The 17,198-nt window shown below is 37.9% G+C and overlaps 1 protein-coding gene across 1 annotated transcript in view; it reads right to left on the reverse strand.

Annotated features, from left to right (window-relative positions):
* LOC135220856 (E3 ubiquitin-protein transferase MAEA-like) overlaps positions 1–3,913 on the reverse strand; it is a 213,275-nt gene extending 209,362 nt beyond the window's left edge. Inside the window, 2 exon segments of the mRNA XM_064258420.1 lie at positions 3,612–3,720; positions 3,840–3,913. Of these exon segments, the coding sequence (XP_064114490.1) occupies positions 3,612–3,647 (36 nt within the window). The 5' untranslated portion in view covers positions 3,648–3,720; positions 3,840–3,913.
* Positions 3,914–17,198: the final 13,285 nt, after the last annotated feature.

The raw sequence follows: 17,198 nt of genomic DNA on the forward strand, positions 1-17,198 counted from the left end.
GCTTTCATATTTTCTTTAAAGGGTAAAGGGGGTCATGGGGGTGCAAAGCCCCCTGGCTAGGTAACACGGCGTACAATGTTAGGTTAGGTTATTATGATAACCTTCATTAAGTTTCCTTTAAAATGGTGTTCAGAGGGGTCAAGTGTCGTTATGGAATGTTAGGCTAATAAAAAAATTGGGTTTTGACCTTCCCGAGATGAGGCAATGTATGCAGATTGCTTTGTTTAATGTTTAAGGTAAATGCTTTTATGATTTAGTACAGTCATTATCCAAACACTAGGCTATTCTTGGTGATTGCGGTGTTTCTGGGCAATTGCTTCACACCTACTTTTACTTGGGAAATGGTTTTTCCTTATAGTTTTTGTGGTCTTTATGTAGAAGTGGCCTTTGTTGGTGAACTATTACTTGTGCATGCCTAGAACTCTCTACCTAACCCGGCCCCCCTTTCCGACTTGCACCTTCTCTCATGCTTTGTGTATGCAAGTACCCCTCCTTCTACACACCAAACCCCAGTACCCCTCCTTTCCTCTGCCACTCCCCTCCATGGTAGGGCTCCCCGACGGTTTGCGTATCCGTCGAACTTTGCCAGAACACAAATGTGGTCGCTTTATTTACAAGTGTTCTCTCCAACCAAAACCCCAAATTCCCAAAGCCCCCCCATCATTGCTGGGTAGAGATAAGCTAGGAGGTAAATACTACCTTGTAACAGTGGACCGACAAATGAGGCACCTACCTATAGGTAACTACTACTAAGGTAGCCTAAAACTGTAAGAAAAATAAATTTCTAATGTAAAAGTAGGCACGGACCAACTAATACTTGGAAATACAGAGGCTAGCCTGAAGGAATACTAGCTAGCAACTATATACGTACTAGTAGGTAGGCTATACCTACTATAACTATCACGGTGGACAGGTCTTATTCACTCAATATTTAAATGGTGAAACAAGAATACAATTACAACTCCAAGCATACCATTCAAAAGATTGAAGTTTCGTCAGCATAATGTGATATATGAAAGCCCCATACGAACTAAAATAAGCATGTGACACTCTTCGTAAAATATGTTTTCAAGGCAGTTTTGAAATCCAATATGGCGGCTACCGTGGGATGTACAGGTTCTGATTCCCAGTAATCATTTGAACAATGTTAGCGTATATATGTAACGTTTATTGATCTTACTGAAGATTGCAGTTGTAATCGGCACAATAAAACAACATTTCGTTGCCTATATTACTGAAAGTATGAAACTTTTTATTCCCGGGGTCATGGTTTGAACTGAATTCATTCTTACCTTGTAATTGGTGGTTTTTATCCTTACTGCCATCACAACTGAAACTCCACAGTGCTTATTTGATTGTTATTATACACATTTTGGTCTCAGTTCACTCCACATTGCACTTTAAACCCGTTGCTGTTGCTGGTTCCTAAGCGCGCGCGCCATAAACACAATTTCGAACAGCAGACGACGACAGGACGACGAAACTGCAAGTTGTATTCCCTAAAAAACTGTTACTTACTCGTTATTTAGTTTAAATTTACTTTTGTTATTTAAAAATTTTAATTTAATTCATGTATATTATCCCTTTTTTGCAACCAAATTACCCCGAAAAATTACAGATATTTCTAAAGTAGATACAATCAAATGTTTCTAACGTTTTCGTACATCTGGCTGCCGAAAACCATAGAGGAACGACTACACATAAGTGAATTATATACATATTTTTTTTTTGCTTTTTTGTTTTTGCTAGCACTTTTCATAGATTTCAGTCTATATTAGTACGTATTTTGAATTTCTTTAATAACCGTATGCCAGAAATAAATGTAACCTTTAATGTTTGCATGCTAAGAATGGCAAAATCATCGATGCCACATCAGTGGAGGCTTCACACATACGCCAATTCATATTATAAACTGTTTCCATGAATTCTAGTTGTCATAGTAATGCAATAATGATAAAATTGCTTTAATATTTATGTATATATACTTCCAATACATAGCCTAATTTCACCAATTTCAACGTTTTGTGTGTAGTCTTATACCCAGTTTGGAGGATCAACACATACCGAATGGCAACAGAGAGAGAGAGAGAGAGAGATGGAGGGAGAAAGAGGAGAGAGACGAGAGAGAGAGAGAGAAAAGGAAGGCGAAGGAACGAAGAAGGAAAGGGGTGGCGGTGGAGGGGGAGGAGAAGGTAGGTGGAGCTTTATACGTGTGTTCGTATCTATTTCTGCATAATGGAGTTTTTGTCTCTTGGTACAAGGACAAGTGTCGTTATTCTTTACGATTAGCGATTCAAAATACCCTTATAAACTACGGCACTGGGTGTAATGCACTATAGCAAATTCTCGTTCTGATACAAGTGTTCATTACAGAAATAGGTATTGCCCAAAAACGTGCTTGCACTGTCTCTGAAACCCATAGTAGGTATGCTGCTTAGTTGCCAATCAAGTTTTTTGTAATCAAGTATTTTTTACAAGCTAGCTATTGAATAAATTTGTATTTTTCTCAATCAAAACATATGCCCCTCAATGCTAACTTTCCTCTTTTAACGACTTTCTGGTCATTGCAAATTCGGCCCCATAATTTCTTATGGTGCGAAAACAAGAGGCGCATCGACCGAAAACGATTGCATCACACTACGGCGATAATCCGGCAGTAAAACATCTTCATATATCCAAAAAGTAAATAATAAAGGTATGCGCATTACGATTATACTAATTACATGAAGAGCTGATAATCTGCATGAATAACTGGTAAACTGTTCTGCAAGAAAGTTGAGTAAAGCAATTATTTACAATAGGTACGAAAGTCAAGATGTCGTGACGTCACAATACAGGACTTAAAAGAACGTTCTAATTCCAAAAAATAATTACTTAAATTAGAGTCAGAATCGAGTTACTTTTTCAATAACGAATATTTTCAAATTAATCATCATAAATATGTAAAATATTGATGTTTTACTACTTATTTAAGAATTAGCTAAGAGCACACGCTTCTCGTCACTTCTTCTACAAAACAGCTGTTTACTCCTGGCTTGTTGTTGGTGAGAAATCGTGTTTCGATTGTTGTGATAAAGTGCTCCAGCGTCTGTGGGTACAAGTGGTGTGCGGATTTATCACAGGAAATGGTTAGTTTATTGACACAAGCGACTCTGTAAACATCGAGATGGTGTCAATCTTCTAAATATTTCGAGTTGTAAGTAAAAATGTTGAACGCGTTTTGGTGAGATTTGCACTACGTTTGACACCGTTTTCACTACCCTCTGTTTAAATCTTAAAATTTGGCCTTAATTTCCAACTTTGGAGAAAATACTTCGAAAGGAGAGTAGAGGTCTTTAGCTCCGTTTCTCACCAACAAGAAGTCGCGACTGATGCCCATCTCGGGTGTCAGGACGCGTATAATGTACTTTTTCGGAGGGTGGTAGTGTGATTGTAGGTGGCCTGCTTGGCCTGCTGTGATGTTTTACCCTAGTAGCTAGGTAGTACTACCTAGGTAGGTATACTAGGCTAGGTAGGTAGCTACCTAGCCTAGTAGGTACCTAGGTAATGAGGGAATCGCCCATAAGACAAAATAGGGAGACCTCTAGAAAATAAACCTGGTCGACACTTACCTCAATGCCCAGTATACCGATGAATGGTTTAGACATGGTTAGGTGGGTACCTACTACTAGGTAGTACACTTCACTTGAGTTAGCCTGAGTTTAGTAGCAAAGCTTAGGCCTACAACGAAGACATCTTGGAAAAGTATGTGACCCAATAGGGGATAAAATAAAAATATAGTAGCTAGGCTATATTCCACATCGATATGAAGATAGAATTAAAAATGTTTTAATAATTACCTGCTGAGAAAAACTCTCGGTCGAGGTTAAAGTAAATTAGTGAGAAAGATTGAATAGTACTAGTTTTCGTGCCCCAGCTGACGATGTAAACAAATAACTACTCCGGGTTCGGGCATGGGAGGGGCTAACATCACATCGCTCTCTTTTATATAGGTGACTAGGAATAATTCATCTATCAGGAAGGAATTAATGTCTTTATTAGTACATATTTGACATATTTATTAAAATTTATCACCGTATACAACATATAATTATGCGACTGTAAAACCAAAGTCATAAATAATACTTTCGAAGAGTTGAAAAGATCGTTACAGTGGTGCCACGCCTTTTACATAGGTGCCACTTCTTCAACACATATCGATGGATTCACCTATAGACAGAGTCCCCTCAATATCCATGGATTAACCAGCTAAGAAATATCCTACATAAGCCAAAAAGCAATATCTGATTTTGTTATGAAATTACATGTTATGATTTATAATCTTCTAAATAAGAAATTTCACTAAGACTTGTATGGGAAGTTTTAATTATTTTGTGCTGCTTTTTAACTAAAGATAAATAATTCTAACCATGATTCTGAGGAAATTAGACCCCAGTTTCCTATGCTATATCTATTAGCTAAATCTTCTTTCCCACCGACTTGTTATTCCGACATTAAGAAGTCGGTTGCCTGGTGCGCCTTCTCTAAAAGGCACCATCCTCCACCAAACCTCTTCTCTATATACCTTCCGTCACTTTATCTCCCATCTAATTCTCTGCCTCCCTCTAGATCTTCTTCCTCTAACAGGTTCTTCCCAAGCCCTCTAGCCTCTCTCCTCGTCATCCATCCTTAACACATGCCCTTACCATGTCAATCGTGACTCTCATCACCTCTGAAATGCCTGCTCCTCTTATTTCATCATTTTCCAATCTTCCAAGCAGTGATATTCCCACTATCCACCTCAACATTCTCATATCTATTCTCTCAAGCGTTACTTCCTCTTTTCTTCTTAGATTCCATGTTTCCAATCCATACATGAACACTGGTCTTATCACTGTGTTATAGATCTTGACTTTTAGCATAATTGGCAGCATCTCAATTATCATACTACTCCAGCTACATCTCTCCACTTACCCTACGCCACTTCAGCCTCACATCCTCCTCTTGGCTTAAAGTAGATCCTAAGTATTTAAACTTTTCAGTCTTTTATAATCAAACCTCTTCTTTGTTGGATTACTATTCTGTCTCTATCTTCTCTACTGCTCACCAAAACATCTGCTTTATTCCCATTCACCTTAAAGCCACCCCTCTCTAAAGACTCCTGTCACTCTCCAACCCTTCTCCGTAGGTCCTGCTCATCTTCGGCAGTAATCACCAGATCATCGGCATACAACAACTTCCACAGCCCTTCATTCTTAATCTCTTCACTCAACACATCCACGACAAAAAAAAAAAAAAAAAAAAGGGGGGGCTTAATGCTGACCCCTGATGTAATCCAACACTAATTTCAAAGTTTTCAGTTTCCCCAACTGCTGTTATTACTTTTGTGCTCATTCTTTGATATATCATCTTGACCAGCCTAACCAACTTTTCTGGGACTTTCCTCTTCCTCAAACACCAAAACATCACTTCTCTTGGGATTCTATTGTATGCTTGCTCTAGTTCTATAAATGCACAAAAAAAGCTCCTGGTTTCCCTCTAGCCTCTTTTCCTGTAGCTGTGCTACCATGAAGATGGCATCCACTGTCTCTCTTCCTCTCATGAATCCATACTGTTGTTTCCTGATTTTTACAATCTCTTTTAATCTCTCATCCAGTATCCTCTCTAAAACTTTCAGTCCATGCTTTGTTAGTTTAATTCCCCTGTAATTACGACAATCCATGACATCTCCTTTCTGCTTGTATAATAATTATACATACCACATACCATCCCTAATGGGTATATATATATATATAATATATATATATCTATATATAATATATATAGATATATATATATATATATATATATATATATGTATATATATATATACACACACACACATACCATTAGACTCTCCTTCCTGTCCCTCGGCATTTCTTCCTCTTCCCATATAGCTTTTATTAAATCCAGCACTCATTTCTCTCCCTTTGTATGCCTAGTAATTTGATCATTTAAGTTTGGAACTCCAATGGACCTGGTGCTTCACCATTCTTTATTTTCCTTAATGCTCTCGATCGCTTCTCTATCCTGTATCTCCATCACTGGTTCCTCCACCCTCTGTGCTTCCCCCATCTCCTCTCTCTCATTTTCAGTACTTAAAGGCTGTTCAAAACACTCCCTCCATCTCTTCTTGTCTTTATCCCTATACAATATATTTCCATCTCTATCCTTGAGGACATCCAATGTACCCAAATCCTGTCTGCCTTTTCCTACAGTTTTAAATCTTATAGATATCCTTTTCTTGTTCTTAGTCTTTCATTCATTTGCTCTGTCACCCTTCCAATAGCCATACCTACTCACCTTCTCGCATCTCTTTCCTCTTCTCTGTACCATTCCTCTGCACCTCACCATTCCACCACCACTTTTCTCCTCTTGATACTCCATATCCTCTGGTTATTCCCAGCAGTTCCTCTGCTTCCCCCACACATATTTCTCTCATGTCTGTCCAGATATTGTCCACTCTGTTACCCGGTCCAACTTCTACGTTCCCCCTTTCCGGCCAACCCTCACTCACAGTCCTCCTAAATTGCTCCCCCTTCTCTCCTTAAATTCCCAAATCTTAAATTAAGATGTATTCTTTCTCTTTTTGGGTTTCCTCCCTCATTTTCAAATGCATCATTACCATCCTATGCTGTTTAACACACGCTTTTCCCAAGATCACTTTGCAGTTCGTCACATTGCTTTTGTCGGTTCCTCTAACCAGGATGTTAATCTATTTGGCTTTGCACGCCTCCACTTTCATACGTTATCAAGCACTTATCCAACTTCTGAAACCATGTGTTCATACATGCCAATTCAAAACTCTGAGAATTCCCATCTTCATTTCTAATTCCAAACCCATGGCCTCCGTGTACCTCCTCACACCCGTCTCTTCTCTTTCCCGCCCTGCCATTCATATCAGCTCCTCTTATTAGTTTCTCCTCCACCCTCACTCTTCTAATGAGAGCCTCAAACTCTTGTCTAAATAAAAGGAGCATATGCTGATATCATATTTGATACTTTGTCCCCTATTATTATTGGAATCTTCAAAAGCCTATCATTTACTCTCTTTACCACTTTTTCCTTCCAGTTGTTACTATAATTCCAATTCCATTTCTTCACTCTCGTGACCCGCTGTAATAAAATTTATACCCACTTCCTATCTCTCTAATTCCACTCCCTTTCCACCTAATCTCCTGCACACGAGAAATCTATCCTCCTCCTCTCCATCATATTATCTACTATCTCCCTCAGTCTTACTGTTAGAGTACCAACGATCCACGTAACTGATCTTATCTTCTAGGGGAGAGTGGGGCACCTTGAACATAAGGGAACATTGAACCATTGGACTTTTCAGGCAAAGTTTTCTCTTTTGCCACTAGATGTCTCCCATGCAAGAACCCTCTGTTGATGACTCACTTTATGACCAGTAAGGTGCTAACCAAACTGTAGTGGCCACGTGCTACAGGACGTTTCTTGGATTTTTAACCTCCAATGTAAATATTCAGAGGTGAGTAACAATCCTCCTCATAATATTCCTTTACCAGATACTCTCAGTCACATGACTGATACACCTAGTGGATCAGATAATTCTTCTTATGAGAGATTTGTTAGGTCTGATTAGGCCTATACCAGTGGCGGATGTTCATGTTTTTCTAAGGATTGAAAATGGGGCACTGTGAACCATTGCAGAAGGGGCACATTGCACATATGGCTCAATGTACCCCACCATATGGTTCAAAGTAGCCCATGCATTTTATTATTGTAAACTTTCTATAAAACTGGTTTTATTTAATATTAATGAGCACAAGGCCACCCAATAAGGAAGATGATGGAGATGGGACTACCAGGTGGGAGAAGGTTAGGTAGACCAAAATTGCGATGGATTGAATGAGGCCATGAGGGAGTTGGGATTGAGCGAGGAGGATGCACTGGACTAAGGGAGATGGAAGTGTGAGTTAAAGAACCATTACAGCGACCCCAAATAGGGACAAGCTTGTAGAGAAAGAAGAGGAAGACAAGGCCAAAGTTATGAGAAGTGATATTCTGATTCACCTCCCAAATCCAGTCAGTAGTGATGGTACAAAATGGGTGCAATCCATGATGATATACTTTGATGTGGGCTTGGAGCAATACAAATGTCAATAGGTTATTACTATGGGTTTGTTTTTCTCTTTTTATTCTTTATTAAATCTGTACTTTAATTTTCTTTACTTTTTCAAATCCCTTCTTTAATATAAGATAAAACAGTGTCTTTTTGAAGGACAAATAATTATTTCTGTACCATAATTGTTTAGTGATTTATTTCAAGTGAGATTCATAAACCCAATTATTAAAGTTTCGTGCCAAAGATGTGAGATTTATAAATCCCATTATAGCTTAATTGTAGAATAGCCTATCCATAAGAAATTAGCTTAATGAAGCCAAAGAAAGTAGTTTATGTTAAGATTTGTGAAACTAATAGGCTTACATATATACAAATAAATAAATTGTACTTCTATTTCCTTCTATAACAAACATGGATCAAGCTGCCCCTTAGGTATGTTCACTGTAACCCACCTATGGGGCAGATTAAGCCAATTTGGATTTTTTCTTTTTAACCTTAAAGTAAACCCCAAGAAATTATAAGAACCGCATGTGCTTCACAGAATAATTAGTGTAATGGTTGAACTTTTTGATGAAAGTACTAGACCGAAATCTTCCTGAAAAATTTTTGTAGAGAGAGAGAGAATTACAAAAGTATGTTCAACGTGCCCCACTCTCCCCTACTCTTTCACTAACTTCTTTGGCCACAGTTGTGAACCCTACGGTACCCCACGCTCATTTATCATGCCAGTAGGGGGATTCTGATACGCGTCGCTTACAGGGAACACACTAGTCGCATTCATATTTCTTACATCAGGCATGGTTAATTATTCTTTGTTTGGCTAAGGGATTTTTACGACCGCATGCCCTTGCTGTCATCAACCACAGTTATTGGCGGTGGGCCTCGCTTTTGACTAAAAAGTCCACCTGGAAGGTAACAGCTTCCACAGTAATTGCCAGTGAGCCTAGCCTTTTACAAAAAAGTAAGACTGCAAGGCAGCAGTTTCCACAGTTATTGGCAGTTGGCCTAGCCTTTTACTAAAAAGTAAGACTGGAAGGCAGCAGCTGTCCTTTTAGTCACCTTTTATGACACGCAGAATCTATGGCGGTATTACCACTGAACGACCAAATTAGCTAGATATTCACTGTCAAAATGCCATTTGGCGACGTCTTTGCTAATTTTATTTACTAGTAGTCATCATAAATATCACTAATTTACTCCAGATGTTACAAGTAACAAAGTTCCTCTTGACCAAAAATAGCAATATTTAATGTGTCCATTTGTCTATACGTGTAAATGAATACCTGTAATTATAATGAATTGTATGAGTTTATTGTGCATGTTTTACTGTTGTCAGTTTTCAAGCAGGGCGGTTTTCTTATCTGTGTATATCGTTATTTAGTTGTTTATGGTGTACCCATAACCATACAGTTTGCTTCTCTGTAAAGCAAAACGGTTTGTGAATGAACTTCATCTTCGAATTTGGGGTACCGTCATTGTACCCCCCTCAGTTTTTAATATCATGCATCTTACCGACTTGTGACACTATCACATGTTTCTCGAGGAGGCCATATGCATGCTTAAGCTACAAGTGATTCATGATTCTCATTAAATACTCTGTTGTTGGTCTTTCCTCTGGCCATTTTTGCCCCTTAACCCTAAGCGATGGCGTGAGAGTCTGAGAGGATGTGAATTGTTGATGTTGAAAAAGTGCTCTTTTATAATAAAAATGAAATGGATCTGGAAAATGTACATAGCAGGAGTGGGGAGTTTGGGTGCAATGAGTTATTGGCCACCTCAATCAAAAATAAATATATCAGATGATAAGGAGGCTGCCCATGTGAGCAATGACACGCTCAGTTAGGTCCAGGAGACGACAGTGCAGAATGTGAAAAATGTAGGAAGCAGTTTCATATGCAATGCCTAAAGGAAACACAGCTCTGAATGAAAGTCAGATAAAGACTGCTATGAAATCATTTAACTGAAAAGGTGAAAGAGTTGTATTATTTAAGCAGTAGATGCTCTGAGGAGGTGAAATGGAGATTGGAATGAGAAGTGTGAAGGTAAAAATCTAAACCAAAATCTAGGTATATGTTTAGAATGTAAAGCTGGACTCGCACATCGGCGAATCAAGCCTGCGAACATTGTAATAGCCATATCACGACTGAATTATGACTGATTACAATCAAGTCTCCATGTTTCATCACAGTCGCTGACTTTCACAATGTCTGCCGAGTGATGATGGCAATTAGTTGTTGAGGTCGAGTCACGACAATGGTCAAAAGTCTCCATGTCATGCTGACATACGATTGTGTCGTCATGCTCTCTTGATTGACATAATCTGATTACAGCAGATGTAGCCAAACCAAGCCATTACGATGGCCACAGGCTTGAATCGCTGATGTGTGAGTCCAGCTTAAGAGAAGAGACAAGAAAAACTTGCTGTAAGTCACGAGGAAAAATTCAAGTTCAACCAAAACTTGCAAAATATAATTGTAGATGGTAAACAAAATTAGGCAAATTAAAACAATAAACATACATGTTGGAGGATGGCCTAAAAATATTGGGAGAAGAGTGCAGATTCCACAGAAAGATTAAAAGGATAAGTGAAATAGATGACTGCAAAAGGTGAGTATACAACCAATGAAGTATCACAGGTTTAAAAACTTTCATTGCATAGTTGCAAAAATTGAAAGGAGAACATCGGGGAAACAGAATGTAAAAAAAGCCAGTTAAAAACAACAAGCAAACTATGCAGAAGACAGAGTACCTGATAACTTAGTCTTTAGTCAAAAACAAGTCCTTCCTAGGAACTATGATGAAATTAAATATGCCCTCTTCAAGGCCAGAAGAACCCAGACAAGAGGACTCGGTCCACATTTTCTGTGAATAGATGCAAACATCCAAATTACACACAGTCTAAAAGATAGAGTATCTATTAAATTTGTCATTAGTTTAAGTTTTAATAATCATATAACGCATATTCAACTGCTATTGTTGACCTGTATAAGTACTCTGCATTCTAGCATTGTGGTCATGTGAATCATTCACCAGATACCAAGTGGCCAAATGAGTGCTGCCGCTTGGAAAAAGATACAAAATTACTTCAGTGTAGGGCTCTCCTTAAGAAATGCAACGATCTAATGGCAGTTTTTATATCTTAGAATTTTAAAAGATTGTATTGTGGAATTTTTCTGGTAGTTAGAGTATATTTCTACCTGTCAGCATTAGACATCATATGTGAGATGGAGGTATTTGATGGTGTTCCTAAGTTATTATCGGGTAATGGCCTTGAAATTCACTAATTATCGATACACTGAAATTCACTAATTATCGATACACAACATACAGAAAAGACATGCCACTGAAATTCACTAATTATCGATACACAACATACAGAAAAGTCTGTTGCTAATGCCGTGGACTCTCACTTGAAAGACTGGGGTTCAATCCCATGGCAAGTCAGACACATTTCTGTGAAACGGGTTTCCATCATATCAGAATGTGAAAGGTGAGCTGAATAGAATGCTATCAATTTGAGCGCTGATGGGTCGAGTAGTTGGGTAAAATTCACTGGTATGATAGGCCTTAATCGCCTGCCCAGTACAGCGGAACCTCAGTTTTCTTATGATTCGGTTTTCCATAGACTTTTCCAAAAAAAAAATTTATCTCGGGTTCCGTACACTTCCTCGGACTTCTTACACTGAAACACTCCTTCTGGGCGCTCCGCATGACCAGGCCCCATACCGAGCACCCAAAACAGATTCTCGCCTCCTTTTGTGACCCATTCTGTGTTTGTTTCTCAGTGAACAAGCATCACCTTGACACAGACCGCATCACCACACGTGTTTGTTGTGTTGTTAGAATTCAAGAAAGAAATTGTAGTGAAGTCTGAAAGTGGTGCACATGTTGGTAAACAGAGAGAAATTGGGATTACAATCATAAATAACATTTATTATTACATGATTTAAGACAATAAAAGTATCTTAAAATAAAAGATATGTTTATTTAAACCCAAAGCAAAGACTAAGTGATGTCGGTGCCCATACATGACATATTCTTATATAGAATGTTCAAGAACGATCTTATGAAAGATGATGCAATCTTCATGTGGTTTTAAAAGTAAGGTGAACGAACATTACTAATTTGCTACCAATCACACAAACATGATTGACATGTTTCCAAAACAAAACGGAGACCTCAAAGTCCTCTTATCTCGAGTGATGACAGCAATTTCCTGCTTTGAACAGACATTGCTAATTTTTCTCTCTTTCATTCTATGTTACTCCTTAACTTCAAATCATATATTTTGCAAATTCTGAACACATATTATTAGAACATATTAACTCTAAGCAAAACTAATACTGAATCTGAAAACATTGCAAACACTTACAACATTTCATACAGTCACTGAGGGGAAGATATGCATTGCGGAAGCAACAGCATAAGATGCCTCCCCCAGAGGATTGGTTATCCTGGTGTTGAATCCGATGATCTGCAATGAGATAAATAATCAGCAACTACATTGTTTTTGCTACTAGTGCTGCACTTTTAAATTATACTGTTGCAAACACAAAGATCACCTGGCCAGTCTTTGATTATGATTTTTCATCCTCTGTATAGATGATAGAGGATTGTGATCAGACAACACTGAAAATTTCTTCATTCCTAGGTCTGTTCACATCCACTTCAAACTTTTTCAATGCTGTGATTAAGGCTAAAGTTTCCCTCTCGATTGTTGAGTATACTTTCTGATGTTTTTTCAGTTTTGAAGACATGAAGCACAGGATGGTGGATATTATTTTCATCTTCTTGAAGTAGAACAGCTCCAATGCCACAGTCAGAAGCATCAACTTGTATAACAAATTTCTTGTTTAAGGCTGGAGCTTTAAGTACTGGTCTTGAAGTTAAAATAGCTTTTAACTTCTCCAAGGATTCCTGACACTCTGGAGACCAAATAAACTTAGCTTTGGGACTAGTTGAGTCTGTCAAGGAGCTACTATGGCTGAAAAATTTGGACAGAAACAAAGATAGAAGCCACCCATGCCTAAAAATCTCTGTTGCTGTTTCCTGGTAGTAGGTGGGGTAGCCTTACAGATACCTTCTACATTAGCATTTACTGAAGCAAGAAGGCCTTTCCCAACTTCAAACCCAAGATACTGAACAGTCGCCTTTCCAAATTCAATCGTCTCTGGATTGACTGTTAGTCCTGCTTCTTGTAGTTTCTTGAAAACTTTCCTCAGAATCTTCATGTTGTAGAGTAAATTACTATTTCATCCAGGTATACACCTTTCTGGATGGTTTCATTCAGTTTTCCAGCTATCTGGCAGGTATGACACTCACAACAGAACCTGCTAACATCTTTATGAAGTCCACGCCAGAAAAAAATATTTCATGGTTTTCTCCACAGTCTTCCTGATTCCCATATGTCCAGATTCATGAGCTACTGCTACCACTTGCTTCCTCAATGGATATGGAATCAAAATTTGATGATGTTTACCCACATATAACATCTCCTGGTATATCTGTAGGTCTATGCTTTCTCATCAGCAAATTTTCCTTCAGATAATAAGGGGTAGGAGTTTGTTTCATCCCCTCTTGATCAACAACTCTGAAGAACAAATCAGCTAAAGATGCACCCTTCTTCTGGGGTTGAACTCTGAATATCTGCTAACTCAGCTATGCAGTTTCACTGCTGTCTTCAAGAACACTTTGACTACTCGGAGTCTCTTCAGTAACAACAGGTTCTTCTTCATTTTCTTCTTCTTGGGAAATCTCCTCTAGTTCAGCACTAGGGGAAACCAATTCCCTGGAACAATTCTTCTAGCTCAAAGTTCCTTCACATGATCCTTCTTGGGTGTGTAAATCCTCAGTTTCTTTACTTACAGGCGTAGTCCTCTTCATACTCCTGGTAGTTACACAACTAGTAAACAGGTGGGGGTTATTCTTCTCCAACTGTACTGTAGGACTAATCCTCAATGGTTTGTCTGTCACTACAGGACAAGGAATAAATGGCACACAACCAACTTCATTCCCCAACTGAACATGTACACCTTCCACAGCCAGTGAGTCCTTCACAGCAAAATCAACTTTCTGTCACTAATTCACACAACAGGTATAAGCAGCATGTAGGAGTTACTTCCTCTCCTCCTATACCCTTCAAAATAACTGAATCTCCTGTGAGACTCTTCTCCAACTGAGGGTGAGCACCACCTACTACTGTGGTTACTCCCTGTATCAAGTAGTATCTTGACTGGTACCTGCACACTCCCTCCTTGAATTGACAGCATACCCTCATAGATATATGGCTTGAAAGCCTCCACACTGCTTGAGGTTACATTTCCACTGGTTGCTAAACATTCAGCTTGTTTAGTTTCAGTCTTCTCTGGAGTCTGATTCTTTCCCACAGTGCTCTTCGTAGTTTGCTTCACCTGGTCACCTTTCATTTCTTGACCAACTGGCTTTGACAGCTGTTGAATCCAGTAACACACTTGACTGGAGTGTCTTGCTCTTCCACACTTAAAGCAGACATTAGGTTTCTGTAACTGTCTTGAAAAATTGGATGAGGATTTCACATTAGTTTGCTGAGGTGTATTACCTTGTCTATTTTTGGTAGTTTTCACTGGTAGGTTCCCATTAAATTTGTTCCTGAAACTTGGATGAGACTTAAAACCTGTTCATTGTTGATTCTGGTACTTGACACTATAATTACGTTTGCTACTAATTATATTGTAATCTTTGCTCATTGTAGCAGCCTTGTCAAGTTTCTTAACCTCTCTCTCTTTCAAATAGGCACTTATATGTTCAGGAATTCCCCTAAGATATTGTTCAAGAACAACTAATTCTTCTAACTCTATCCAACGTTTAAAAACCTTCTCACTTTATAAGCATAATCTAAGAAGGTTATCTTTTCATCTTTTCTTAAATTTCTGAATCTTTCATTGTAGTACTCTTGGGTCACCTGGTAAACTTGTAGCACATTGTGTTTAAGTACCTTGAAGTCTTTGCACTGATCAGCTGTAAAGGCTAAATAAGCACTTCTCCCTTTACCAATTAAGCCACTTTGTAACAAAACTGACCATTTATCTTCTGGCCATCCCATACCTGAAGCCACTTTTTCAAAGTGACCAAAGAACTCACCTGGAGCTTCTTCAGTAAACTTAGGGATTAACTTCTGTACTCTTACTACATCAAATATAGGATCTTAATTACTTTGATTAGGGTTAGAAGGTGTCTCAGGTAAATTATATCTAGCTCTTATCAATTCCATCTCCCTTTCAAACCTTGCTCTTTCTCTTTCCTCTTCTGTTGCTTTTTCTTCTTCTCTTTCTCTTCTTTCTTGTTTTTCCCTGTCTACTCTTTCTTTTTCAGCCTGCATTTTTAGCTTAATCAAACTTTCTTCTGCTTCAATCTGTCTAAGCTCTAACTCTGCATTCACTTTTCTCTTTCTTTTCTTCTTGCTTATTTATAAGATCAGAACGTACTACATTCAACAACTCTTGAGCTAACTCTAACTCCTCTTCATCAGTTATTCTACCAAAGTCTATCAATAATTCCATAGCAATACATCTTCTTTGTGCCCTCACCATGCTAGTAGACACATAACTGCCACTGCTAAAGTGCTCCACTGTGCCTTAGTGAGAGTGGTTTCAGATAACACTTGGATGGAAGGGACTGCTAAAAATTCCTGAACACTGAACTGAGCCATTTTCTCTAAGTTATCAACTAACAACTCAACACAATAAATGCATAAAACAACTATATGGTCACTCTCCTAGCAAAATATATCCTTAATACCACCAGCATAAACTAGAGTGATAATGTGATCTGTTTTCCCGGGTCTGGGCACCATTTATACCTGTGACGAAGTGCCAAGTATCTGGTTACTACACTTAACAATCATAAAATAGTTACCTCAAAACAGCCAGACACCTGAACCTTCATCACATATAAAATACAATTGAATACTCTAAAGTGAACAGTGATCCCTTAACACTCATAAATTATACAAGAAAATCAGACCAAGTTCATTAAAACCGGTGTGAGGTAATATATGTGATCAATTAATTAAAGGGCATCACTCCATCAACAACTTTCAAAAGTCTAAGTATTTCCCTGGTTCTAACTCGCTTCAATTGCCACTCTATATTTCTGCCTAAACAAAATTAAATATACTGGTGGAAAAAAGAAAACTCATAAAAATTTTAAATACAAAAATTTATTATTAAATTCAAAATTAACAAGTGAAATTCACAATCTCGGGGAAATTTACTGTTACTTGAAAATAACACAAAATTTAATTAATTCTTGAATTAATTATTAAGTAAAATTAAATCCAAATTAATTTAGAACAAAAATCAAGAAAATTAATTTTTAAAAATTACACAAGCAAAACTCAAAGTGTTAGATAACTATTAAAATTTGAAAATTAATTAACAAGTGCTAAACAACGATAAAACTTGAAAAGAATTCTAAGTAAATGCAAAGTAATTCACAAGTGTTAAACTCAACTAAATGTGTAATGATTGATTAATGAAAACATTTAAGTTAATCAAACTGTGAATGTAAATGTAAACACAGAAAAATGTGGAAAATACCAAAATTGCAAAAACACTAAGAAAACATTAATCACACGGAAAAAATATATCTAAAAACTTCAATAAGAAAAATGGATAAATGCGCAAAATATCACTTTAATAAGAAAAATGGATAAATGCACAAAAAATCACCAACACCATATGGAGGAGTGATAATGGGAGTTACATTTGACAATGTCTTCGAGGGTTCATGAGAAAGTGAGAGAGAGCGTCTTTGGGTTGAGAATTTAAGTGTGTTCGTATGTTTGATATGTCGTGTTTGGTGTTGCTGTATGATAGTATGCAAGTGAGTATGTGTTTTTCTGAAGAGTGTGAGTGATCGAGAGAGAGAGAGAGATCGTAATTGGTGGATGGATAATAAGGAGTGGTTTGATGGCGGGCATAAGCATCTGAGTTGTCTGTTGGAGCGGTTGCGGAACCAGTCTGTGATGTTCAGTCGACAGTTGGCAGCGGTCTTTGAAAGATAGTATCGATGGTTAGTTGTAGTGTGTTCTTCTGGAGTTGCTTTTTGAGTT

This window comes from Macrobrachium nipponense, chromosome 2, assembly GCF_015104395.2.
Source record: "Macrobrachium nipponense isolate FS-2020 chromosome 2, ASM1510439v2, whole genome shotgun sequence".
Classification (NCBI taxonomy): domain Eukaryota; kingdom Metazoa; phylum Arthropoda; class Malacostraca; order Decapoda; family Palaemonidae; genus Macrobrachium; species Macrobrachium nipponense.